This window comes from Convolutriloba macropyga, chromosome 2, assembly GCF_964194025.1.
Source record: "Convolutriloba macropyga chromosome 2, txConMacr16.3, whole genome shotgun sequence".
NCBI lineage: Eukaryota > Metazoa > Xenacoelomorpha > Acoela > Convolutidae > Convolutriloba > Convolutriloba macropyga.
In genome coordinates, this window is record NC_134469.1 from 25,235,709 (window position 1) to 25,248,875 (window position 13,167).

At 39.1% G+C, this 13,167-nt stretch overlaps 1 protein-coding gene across 5 annotated transcripts in view; it reads right to left on the reverse strand.

The window, feature by feature from the left end:
* Nucleotides 1-11,388: 11,388 nt before the first annotated feature.
* Nucleotides 11,389-13,167, reverse strand: part of LOC142358567 (neuronal acetylcholine receptor subunit alpha-9-like) — a 172,847-nt gene continuing 171,068 nt past the window's right edge. For all 5 annotated transcript variants that reach the window (XM_075409976.1, XM_075409975.1, XM_075409978.1 and 2 more), the window contains 2 exons: nt 12,731-12,928; nt 11,389-12,123 (listed from right to left, as the gene is read on the reverse strand). In XM_075409976.1, the coding sequence (XP_075266091.1) occupies nt 11,486-12,123; nt 12,731-12,928 (836 nt within the window). In that variant the 3' untranslated portion in view covers nt 11,389-11,485. The remainder of the gene's footprint in view (nt 12,124-12,730; nt 12,929-13,167) is intronic.

A 13,167-nucleotide genomic window follows, 5' to 3' on the forward strand; every position in this document is an offset into this window, starting at 1 on the left:
TGTTATGTGAGCTGTCAATATAGTGAAAGTTTGCAAAAAAAAGAGAAAAAATAGTGAAAAATGGGCAAATGATTAAAAGTCAATCAAATTTTGTGAAATCTGGTAACATCAGAGCCAGAAACCATAACAAAACGCGTACAGCCGTAAGCATTAACTTTTGTATCACAAGACAGGAGAGGCATTCGGTCTTTGCTGATATTAAACTACAATTTGAGCAGATTAAGATAGTAATAGTGGCAAAGTTCAGAAAGCCCTTGTTTATTTAAAAATAAAATAAATTTAAAAGCCGAAACAACCACAAGCTTTTGATTGAAAAAGTAAATACAATAAAGTAAGACTGCTAAGGAATCCATTTATTCATTGTACTTATCACAAGTGAGCGTTGGATTGAATTGTTCTGTTCTTACAATAGAATTACTTTTGAATGATTTTTGAATTGTAACAGTCAAAGATTGACCCAAAACTAGCCTTGCTATTGCTATTTGTCTATTTTGAGCAAATAATTTTTTCAAATGTTATAGATATAGATAGTTTGTTAGAAAAAAATCAAAAGTAAATTCAGCATTTTTGATAATCGTCGAGAACAGTTAAGAAAACGGCGGAACATTAATTCCCGAGCACTCTCAATGAAAGTGGAAGTAGGACTGGCCCCCATGGTGTTTACAATTGTGTTAGCGGTTATTGTGTTAGCTTCCGGCAAATTTATTCAGAGTGGGTCGAAGAAGGTTATTTCGTGCAATTTTTAAAATGGCTGAATTTTGAATTATTTAGCCAAAATTTTAGCCAAAAAAATGAAAACAAAACTGTCAACATTAACTCTTGTCTTCAAAAATCAAATCAACATTACTGCTGTTCACAATTTTGTGAACATATTTTCGCAAAATTGGCAAAATGTCTGGAAAATGTTAATAAAAGTAACCCAAATCGGTCTGAACGTCACAAAAGTAAACATCGATTACTCGCTCTAGAATTACTCACAACTTTCAAAATATCAATCGGTCAAAATTTACTGAACGAAAAAATTCCATTTGAAATGATAGTTCCTCCCCCTTCCTCAAGAGGATTCGGAGCAAATAGGAAAAACTGTCGGAATTGGAAAATTTGAGCTTTAAGGTTTTGTTAAAGTATGTAAATGTATGATAAAATATTATGACAACTTTGCAACGATACCGTAAAAAAAAACAAAATTTTCAATATGAACAAGATTTATCAATAACAAAGTACGACACCAAAATTTAAATGCAATCTGCTGAGAACCTAAACCAAAAATTAAGAATTGGTGCTGGAGGAAAAACACATATAATTGGACAGATGCATAATTAAGAGACAAAATTGAAAACCAAAAAACACAACATTAAATTAATCTACAAAAATAAAAAAGAAAGTAAGCTTGATAAAAAGAACTTGCTAAAAGACATCATCAGAGTAATTTTACCACAGAAATCATTTTATTGCATTCTATTGTTTCCTTTTGAAGGAATGTATGCTTTATTATAGTTTTGAATTCCTATTAGGCTGCGGTTTTGCAACATCTATCGAAATAAAAGTCTGAAGACAATCAATTTTTACTTGTAAATATTTAAAACTGCTAAATGGATTTTTAAATTAACTTAGTTCTTTTCATCTTCGCGTTCAAAAATCCAATCAAAAATGAGCAATTTATTTAATTATATGTTTTTTAATTATTTGCATGTCACTAATTTGTAATTGCAATAGTTTTAATTCAAGTCCCGCAAGCTTTTTAACTTTTTAGTTAAAAAGTATTAACTAAAAACATCATGAATTGAATTGAATTCATTTACCAAGTACCAAGATTAAGAAGACAGAAAGAATTTAGCGTCTGTGAAACCTTGGAAGGGGAACGGAAGAGCTACAAAACTCGACTAGCGGTAACCCTAAACGTAAATTACTTAACCCTGAACAGAAACCCAATTTTCTTAAATCTATTTAAAAAACTGATTTATCAGTTCACTATCTTTAACATAAATTTCAAAAAAAATTAGCAAAAACTATTTTCATCAGCATAAAAGAACTTTTATCAGCTAAATCTGTTGGAAAAAATCAAGATTTTAAAGTATATTAAAGGCAATGCATTCACGCCTCTTAACGGATTTTTCCATTACCACTGATGACATTGCAGTGGGTGGCATTAAACGCTTTGATTTTGCTCTAGTTCTATAACTATGTTTAATCGGGATGTCTTTTTCAATTGCTGAGAAATTTTGGAAATCATGAAAAAAGAGGCTTTGAAGATAAAAAACATATATTGACCAAATTTTTTCTTGTGAAGGCCGAGCTTAACTAAAGTTCCTATATTTGTTAAGCAAATAAATCCAGCTCTGAATTGGACACATGTTACTCAAACTTTGGTGTACGATATATTTAAAGCCAAACAATTACGTCAATTTTTCACCAAAAACTTGACGTGGATTTCCAATACAACAATTCTTGACGTCAGTTTTGCATGGAAAAAATGACGTTATTAATGCCGTCATAGCCAACCAATCAACGATGCAGTTTTGACATGTAGAGCAGTATAAATAGAGCTTGAAAAACTACCAAAAAAGAGCGGAAACTTGATAATTTTGTGATATTAAAATTGACATAAAGTGCGTATTGAAGCACAATTCCTCGAGCAGTAAATAACTGGTTACTGTGTCCTGTATCGACAAAATACTTGGGAAATAACTCAACTGTTGGCATCCCAAATTTTGACGTCTTCAAATCGTGAGTACAGAGAGCAAAACTCTACTTAAGTTAAGTTTAAATATTTTTGCAAAACAGGTCTTAGACATATATCTTTGTCTTCGATTTGTTCAGATATCGGAGTGAACTGGTATACATAAAAGAGATTGCGTATTTTGTGATCTGTAGTAAACCCAGTTCAGTTCGATATTGAAAAAACTAAGATTAGCAGTTAGTTGTGAACTGAAATTGTAATGCAACGTTAAGAATATAGCGGATATACAGTTACAAAAGCGAACAGCAAAAAACACATTATCCGGACAGATTTGTGGCCGCTGAAACGAACTGGGCAGTGTAAAACTTTCCTCGTCATAAGTGGGAGAGCAGCCGTTACATTTGGTCCGCCGACCCGGACAGTGGAAGGCAAACTGCTGTCCAATCTGATGAAGAGAGTGTCAAAGGCACCCACTAAAGAAAATCAAACGAAACAACAACGCAACACCAGTCAGGCAGAGCGAAGTGTTCAATTCACTGAAGCAGCTATAGTCCCATACGAGTGGCTAACCCTGCGTAAAAGCAAGAAGCAAAGCAAAAGCGAACAGCACCCAGGCAATTCAAGCCCAATCAGCAGAGAACAGCTTCAGGCAACAGTTCAAAGGCACGACAACAAGCTTCAAGAGTTAGTGGACGAAGTCAACACTAAAAGAAGACTCTGTCAGAGAATAATTGCAGATTCAGACCGACCCAACAAACTAAAGGTACTCTATCAACAGACTGTTCATTTACTAGAGGAAGAAATACCCAAGCAATTGCAGCGTCGTAACCAACTTGCACCCTACTCAACAAACTTTCTTGAAGAACAACTACAGCAGGCAAGGGAGTGCAAAGCAAATCTGGATATTCATTGGCTTGCATATATAAGCAAAGGCACGCAACAAGAAATGAATACAGAGCAAGGCAACACGAGTCAAGCAGTGAACGAAAGTGAGAGTAACAACAACTATCCAACGGACAACTCAGCTACCCAAACGCTACAAAACGGCACAGTAGCAAACGATCCGGATATGGAGAATGTTTCTGAAACATCTTCAGCAAAGCAAAGGCGCGAGGAACGGATGGAGAAGTTCGATATTAAGTTTGAAACACAGTTGCGGCTCGAACAGGCAAGGTTCGAGCGAAGAAAGCTAGAGCTCGAGATGCAGATGAAAGAGTTAGAAACCAAGCATCAACTACTGAAGCAAGAGCGTGAACTGGAGCGCAAAGTGAAAAGAACAGCATTAGAGAATGATGATGCTCGTTCCCAATCAACCGGTGCTCGAGATAAATCACCCTTCAACTGGACCCACCCCTAGGAGAGGAGATGTCTCTGACTGGGCCAGCAGGATCGACCCCCTTCTAACCCCAAGCAGTGCAAGAGCTCGCTTCGATGCAACCCCTGAACTGAACAGGCAGAGTCAGTTCTCACGATATCGAAACCGTTCATCAATTGTTGAAGACAGGGACGTTTCCCCCAGAGCTGGATTACAATACAACAATGGATATGCAGGTAGCAGTAACCTACCTAAGCTGAAGTTGAACAGCTTCGATGGAAACCCTCTCGAATGGCCGGAGTGGTCCAGTATGTTCATTGCTACAGTGGATCAACGACCAATACCAGACTCAGAGAAGATGAGCCATCTCAAGACCCTCCTGACAGGCAAAGCAAAGTCCGCGATATCTGGAATGGGCTACTCTGGGCAACTCTATGGTGCTGCTTGGAGCATTCTGGAGAGGAAGTTTGGAAGGCCTCATGTGATCATCGATGCACAGTTGGAGAGTCTTCGCAAGGCTAGTCAGGTGAAACCACACGACTCAACAGGTCTGATCAGTTTCTCAGTTATTGTATCAAACTTTGTGAATGTGCTCAAAGAGTACAAACAGATCGGCGATCTGCAATCAAGCTCGACACTGTGTATGGCAGTAGATAAACTACCCCAAGTTCTCAAAGAGAAGTGGTGGTTCTATGTTGATGATAAAGATGAAGACTGGCCTGATCTGATTATGTTTGAGAAATGGCTATCACGATTGGCATTCGTGCATGAAGGGTTTTCATCTTTCAAGGGAGAGCGCAAGGACGAAGACCGAAGAAGCACGAACAGAGACAAACGGTTTTCAAAGCCATCGAACTTCAGTGCGAGTTCAAATGTGGAAGAAGTGAAGCAAATGCACAACGACCACTGCCCGCTAGCTGATGGCACTCACAAGATTTGGAACTGTCCACTCTTCAGGAATATGAGTGTGAATGATCGGTATGCAGCAGTGAGGAAGCAACGCTTATGTTACGGATGTCTGGGCAAAGGACATGCAATCAAAAATTGTAAAGTCAATACGTGCGGTATCAAGTGGTGCACCAAGAAGCACAACCGATTGCTACACTCAGAAAACCAAATGGACGAGGGCAATCACGCAATCAACGTAAGCGCAGCAACAATTAACATGAGTAACGAAGTTACGAGCTTTCTTCAGATAGTTCCTGTCTCAATACAGAGCAGTGGCAGCAGGCTGAACACATATGCTTTCCTCGATAGTGGATCAACGGTTTCATTCATCGATCAAAGTGAGCAACAGAAGTTACGAGCCCAAGGCACCGATGCAACACTCAACATAGCAGGCATACACGGAACGAAAGATCTGAAGACAGAAAAGATTCCTCTCAAAATAAAGGGATTACATTCAAAGGTGCATTCAATCGAAGCATTTGCACACCCGTCAATTTCATTGGGAAACACAAACTATGACTACAGCCAGCTGAAGCAAAGCTTCAACCACTTGAGTGTTCTCCCAAACAAGAGCTTCAACTTGAAGGAAGTTGGCATCATCCTTGGTCAAGATGTTTACGCGCTACAACGCCCATTGGACTACAAGATAAGAACACGAAGTGAACTTTTCGCCGTTCTAACAGAATTAGGATGGGTAGTCAGTGGACCCATGACGGGAAAGAGAAGACAAATTGTTTGTCATTTCGCCTTCACAGAGGATGTGAAAGCGGCTGAGAATATCCAAACGTGGTGGGACATAGAAACATATGCCTCCAAAATCAACGTCGTCAGTCAGTCAAAGAAGGAACTGCAGGCACAAAAGATGCTAGAGTGTACGACGAAGTTTACAGGCGAGCGGTACGAAGAGGGAATGCTATGGAGTGAACCAGAGCCAAACCTGCCGAATAACTACAGCTCAGCCTTGGGTCAGCTTTTCTCACTGGAGCGAAGATTCCAAAAGGACCCAAACCTGAAAAGTTTGTATCAACAGCCAATAGATACCGATGTTGAAAAGGGATTCATAAAGATACTGGACGAATCCGAAGTGAAAGGCACCTTCGGGAAGGAATGGTATTTGCCTCATCATCCTGTGCTAAACCCGAACAAACCTGGCAAAGTAAGACGTGTTTGCAATGCTGCATCAAAGTACAAAGAAGTATGCCTAAACGACAAGCTACTAGCAGGACCCGATCAACTACATGGATTGATTGGAACTATATTCAGATTTCGTGAGGGACCAATGGCTCTAACAGCGGATATCGAATCAATGTTTCTGCAAGTACAAGTTCCCGAACAGGACAGAAGTTGCTTGAGGTTTCTGTGGCGTCCAAGAACAAACGAACCTGTTCAAATATACGAATATCAGCGACACGTATTTGGAGCTAAGAGTTCTCCAACATGTGCAAATAACGCTCTCAAGCGAGTGGGACTGGACAATGAAGAAATGTATCCAATAGCAGCAAAGGCAATACAAAACAACTTCTACATGGACGATCTCATCAAATCAGTAGAAACCCCTGAAGAAGCAATCGAAGTCTTTAATTAGTAACAACCTCTTCTCTCTAAACACGGATTCGAGGTGAAGAAGTGGATAAGCAACAACGATGAGGTAACCGAAGCAATCCCAGAGGACTTGAAGTCGATCAGCAACACAAAGCAAGTCGAGGTGGAACCCAACGCGGAGGGATCTTCAGTGCTTGGACTACAGTGGACTGTTACTGACGATAGTCTTCAAGTGTGTAGAGGTACAAACAAAGAAGTTGAAACTCCAATAACTCAGAGGAAGATTCTGTTACTTGTCTCTTCAGTATTTGACCCGATCGGATTGTTTGCTCCGTTCAGTGTTCACATGAGACGACTACTAAAAGGCATTTGGACTAAGAATGGACAACATTGGGACAAAGAAGTGGAGCCTGGTGAGGAAGCAGAATTTCGTAGGTGGAAAGAACAACTTCCAATTGTAGCTGAAACAAGCATTGCTAGAAGTTATTTCTATACCGCAAGGGACAAAATTGAACTTCATGTGTTTGCCGACGCATCTGAAGACACGATGTGCGCAGTGGCCTACCTAGGTTCACAACCCAAAGAGTACTCAGCCGACTTAGCATTTGTAATTGGAAAATGCAGGGTGGCACCGATGAGGCATCTTTCAATACCCCGCTTGGAACTGCAAGCAGCGGTGATGGCAGTGAGTTTGAAGGAACAGATAGTCAAGGAACATGAGATGAAGATAAGCAGTTGCAGTTTTTGGTCAGACTCAACTACAGTATTACAGTGGATACACAGCTCCCATCGTAAGCAGCAAGTGTTTGTGGCCAATCGAGTTGCTGAGATACTGGATACAACTGATGTTTCACAGTGGAAACATGTGAGCGGTATCAACAACCCAGCTGACATTGGCACGAGAGCAATCAACATTGAAGAACTCAAAGGAAGTGAGTGGCTCACAGGGCCGGCCTGGTTGAAGCGACCAGAAAGTCAATGGCCAGAGCAAGTGAACCTAGTCTTCGCCTCAGATGAAGAGAATCTACCCGCATCGGTCTTTGCAACACAGACTGAAGAGAAGAAAGCTGTTATTCAGTGGGAACGATTCAGTAATTTCAACAGGCTAGTGAATGCAGTGGCATATGTGCGGCGAGCCATGAGCAAACACAAACCAGTAACACTTATAGTAAGCGTTGAAGAACGAGAAAAAGCAAAAGCAACAATCTTCAAGCTACTACAGCAAGAAGAGTTTAGTGAAGAGATGAAATCTCTCAGGGCTGAAAAGGAAATTCCAAAAAGCAGCAAAATCCTACAATTCTCACCCTTTCTAGATGAAGAGGGGCTTATTCGAGCCAAAGGCAGAATAGGCAAAAGTCAATTGGACTTCGATTCAAAGCATCCAATATTGCTACATTGGAAACATCAAGCAGTTGAATTATTCTTGCGAAACGAGCACAAGAACAATCAGCATGAAGGCACTGAGCATGTAAGAAACATTGTTCCGCAGAAGATGTGGATCCTAGGCATACGAAATGCCTTGCGATCAATCAAGAACAAGTGTGTAACCTGCAGAAAGGGCAGAGCACAAACGATAGCACCAGTAATGGCAGATCTACCCGAAGAACGGCTAGATGCTTCAACAGCCTTTACAAATGTTGGAGTGGATTACTTCGGCCCTTTCATTGTGAAGATTGGGCGAAGGAACGAAAAGCGATGGTGTTGTCTGTTCACATGTCTAACTGTGAGAACGGTGCATATAGAGGTTGTACCCAAGATAGACACAGACAGTTGTCTCAATGCAATTATGAGGTTTATTGCACGAAGAGGCAAACCAAGTACAATGATCAGCGACAACGGGACAAACTTTGTTGGAGCTGAAAAAGAATTTGCAGATTATGTTTCAGCATGGAACAAAGAGAGGATCGAAGTACATTTGATTCAACAGGGGATCAGATGGAAGTTCAACCTACCCGCAGCACCTCACTTTGGAGGAGTATGGGAGCGACTGGTCAGAAGCTGCAAGAAAGCAATGTATGCAGTGTTGGGGAACAGATCAGTCACTGACGACGTTCTATCAACTACGATGTGTATTGTGGAACAAACGATGAACGCAAGACCGTTGACTTCGGTCAGTTCAGATGCTAATGACTTAGAAGCATTGACTCCTAATCACTTCTTGCTTGGCAACAAGAACATTTGCCTACCCTATCTACCATGCGCAGAGGAATTTGTAGACCACAGAAAACTCTTTCGACAAACTCAAGCATATGCAAATCTCATCTGGAACAGATTTCGCAAAGAATACTTGCCAATTTTGAATAATCGGCAAAAGTGGAGATCTACGACGAACGAGAAGCTTAAAGAAGGAGACCTAGTTTGGCTGATCGAAGATAGTGACAAGCGAGGATACTACAAACTGGGTCGAGTTGTGGAGACCATGGAAGGGTCTGACGGAGTGATTCGATCAACGAAAGTTAGAACGAACGCCGGAGTTTACAAGAGACCAGTAGTGAAGCTCGCCCCTGTATTGCCAAACGAGAAAGATGTTTTCACTAAGTAAAACAGGGCCGGCGATGTGAAGGCCGAGCTTAACTAAAGTTCCCATATTTGTTAAGCAAATAAATCCAGCTCTGAATTGGACATATGTTACTCAAACTTTGGTGTACGATATATTTAAAGCCAAACAATTACGTCAATTTTTCACCAAAAACTTGACGTGGATTTCCAATACAACAATTCTTGACGTCAGTTTTGCATGGAAAAAATGACGTTATTAATGCCGTCATAGCCAACCAATCAACGATGCAGTTTTGACATGTAGAGCAGTATAAATAGAGCTTGAAAAACTACCAAAAAAGAGCGGAAACTTGATAATTTTGTGATATTAAAATTGACATAAAGTGCGTATTGAAGCACAATTCCTCGAGCAGTAAATAACTGGTTACTGTGTCCTGTATCGACAAAATACTTGGGAAATAACTCAACTGTTGGCATCCCAAATTTTGACGTCTTCAAATCGTGAGTACAGAGAGCAAAACTCTACTTAAGTTAAGTTTAAATATTTTTGCAAAACAGGTCTTAGACATATATCTTTGTCTTCGATTTGTTCAGATATCGGAGTGAACTGGTATACATAAAAGAGATTGCGTATTTTGTGATCTGTAATAAACCCAGTCCAGTTCGATATTGAAAAAACTAAGATTAGCAGTTAGTTGTGAACTGAAATTGTAATGCAACGGTAAGAATATAGCGGATATACAGTTACAAAAGCGAATAGCAAAAAACACAATATCCGGACAGATTTTTGGCCACTGAAACGAATTGGGCGGTGTAAAGCTTTCCTCGTCATAAGTGGGAGAGCAGCCGTTTCATTTCTATTTCCATCAATTCATTGATTAAACCATACTTTCGTTTTAAAAAAATAGCTCTAATTATTCATCGTTGTCAATTCAGGATTTCATCTAGATCTGATTTTGAAGTACAGCCATTAAATAGAATCGCACACTCGATGATACTCTTTGCATATGCATTGTAGAAATTAGCTAGTTGTTTGGCTGAAAAATATCACCTCGCTCGATATACAATTGCACAGCATTTTGTAAGTTCTAGCAGACTTTTTTAATATGTTCCTTGAAATTTAGTTTATTTTCCACTATGACACCTAGGTGTTTACAATGATTCACGTTTTTGATTTTTTCTTCTCCAAAACAAATACTTGATCGTTTATTTGTGCCAAAAGTCTTGAACTGGCATTTTTGTTCTTGAATTGATAATTGATTATCGTTGAACAAAAATATGTTCTGGTCTATCTCATTGGTAAAATAGGTGGTGGGTGTGTTTTTAATGTAAAAAGTGGTAACGTCAGCAAATAGGACTGTTTTTACATTTACAATGTTAGGTAAGTCGTTTATATGAATGAGAAAAAAAAGCGGACCCAGAACCGATCCTTGAGGAAAACCGCCTGTTAGTTTTTCATTATCGGAAATAACTTGATCAGTTTTTACATACTGAAGTCGATTTTGGAATTGGTGAACAAAAAGCTGTAAGACATTTCCTCTAAATCCCATTGATTCCAGTTTTAAGAAGATTTTTGCTGATTTTGTTTTTGTTGCGAAACAATTTTTTAATAATTCTAACAATGGAGTAAAATGCTAGGAACAATTTGGGTTTCTTAGCACAGAGTGTACTTATCCGTATTTATTATCTCTGGCATATGAAAGTGTTGTCTAAATATTTTGTTCTAGCAAGAATGTGGCCGTTACGCGTTATCCATGTGAAAACCAAATGCAGTTTTACTTCTGTTTACCGTGCGAAATCTACTTAGAATTATTTTACGATGTTTCTAACATCTCACTGATGAATACGTCTCGAACACGGAAGGATTGCTCTTTTTGGTTGAATTGAGAGTATTCCATCAGGTCATTCAAGCTGTTTTTAGAAAAGCCCGACTGCTTTCCTCTTTGTTCAATTAAGTAGAGCATTTCCGGTGGTTATAGTACAAAAAACTATTTAGTTTTTGTCACAAATTTTCCATTGATCTTCGTTGAACAGAAACTTATTCTATAATTTTTGGGCGCCTATTCCCCCAGTGGTGTTGGAAATGTAATTTAGGGAGAGCTCTTTATCAAAATCCGTATTTGCAGTTAAAAAGGGAGCTTGATCTTCTTCGATTGGTTCTGGGGCCAGTTTCTTATCATATGCAATTTTGAGCACGAACCTCGATCTGGTTAACTATTCTTTTTGAGTCAAATAGAAAACTTGGATGAAAACAATTTGGTAATACAAGATTCATCTAAAAATTCAGTTAAGCAATCGGTCTCAAACAGTTAACAGCTACCCCGAAAGCAATGCAAAGAAAAAGATTATTAAAACATAACTATTTAAGGAATACAATTCTTATCTGGTTTAAACGTTTGTTCATACGCGGGATGGGCAAAAATGATTCAATGTGATTACTTTGCATTACTTTTTGCGATCTCAACCACTTTGATTAGAACTGGACAAACTACTCTAAAAATTTACGAATGTGGGGTTATATTAAGAGCTGCATTAAGTTCATTAGCCATTTTAACAGCTGCATTATGGCCTCCAGTCTTGGCATTCGAGATCAAGACGTACGTGCAAATTAAACAACTGACCATAAAAGCCACTACCAACACTCGATCAATAACTTCAGCTAAAAATCGCCACTCTTGTTTCACGTTTTCCATCATCTCTTGATTACGTAATCTACACGCGAGATACAAAAGGATGTCCTCGATTCTGTCCAGACGATTGTTCAGAGTCTGTTCTTTCGCTTCTTGTTCACTTTTGGGCGAACTTGGGTCGTCAACATTTTCAGAAATGTAGTTTGAAGACAGGCTTTCACAGACCACGGGAGTAGCCGTGAACATACCTTGATACAGCATGTTGTTCAGAGTCATACGTCGTCTTTGAAAAGGGTTCGAGGGAATCATTTTTTCTCGACTCGACCTCTTTGATTTTTTGTCCGGGGTATACAGTCGGAATGGCATTCCGGTACTTGGCTCGGAATTGTTGTGCTTTCTGGAAGAGGAATCCGGAATGTTATCCAAGTTGGTCCCATTCCAGTAGTTGCTCTCTTTAAAAATCTTTTTCTCCAGAGCTTCACTTTGTATCTGATCGTTGACCTCTCGACCTTTAAAATATACGAATTAAGGAATTCAATAAGAGGATTTTGCCGGGTAGTGGGAAATTTTACTGCTAATCGAAGTTGCAGCTAGTAACAAGTATCATTAGGTCAGACAACTTTCTGACACTATTAGATCAGAAAATATTTAATTTTGATCCAAAAAAGATCCAAATAAATCCTGTATCACAAGTATCTAAGTTTCAAAAGTTTGTGAAATTTAAAACTCCTACAAATTATGACTGAGTATTCAAAATAGAAAAGATTCGAATTGGACAACATAATAATGAGCTTGAAAATGTTTAATCGAGTTTATTCCACACAAAAATATATACACAATAGTATTATAAGATTTGTAAATCTTCAATTCAGTCCCAAATTTCAATTGAATTTTAAGTATTGGTTTATGTGAGAATCAAGCAGTAACCACCATTTGCCTTAGTTCAAACTAAGCTAATGTTCAATCTAAGTTTCCGATTTTAGCAAAAAGTTATTTCATGAAAATTGTAAAATAAGCAAGTATATGCAAGACTTTTTGCAAAATTGGCGACTAGGGCTTCGTTGCAGTGTGTCTAGAAGTCTTTTAGTATATTTCCTCTCACTCATTATATCTAACCTTCGTCTGTGTCATCTTCGTCGAGGTACTCCTTGTACTTTCCCAGGAGTAGGATGGGGGCTAAGATGTCGAAAAAGATGCGCTTAGCCCACTTGGGCAATACTGACACATTACTGTTGGGGTGGTGCAGGTTCAACACACCCACAGTCAGCACCAGAGACATCGACACCATCGCTATCGTCATGATAAAGTACTTCCCTGAATAACACCACTTGCCAACCATAAAAAAACACAAAAACTTAAGGAGGGCTTCACTCACACCATTATTGCACGGGAAGAATCTCACCCAGAAATGCACCTAAATGATCGAGGCTAATTCTGATCACACGTAAATTCGAACGAGGTCATGAACAAACGCCAGAGTCTGACAAAAAGATTAAATTGTCTGGATGCATCTGATCATACAATTGGTCCTGGCCAGGCCTTATCATAAGCAA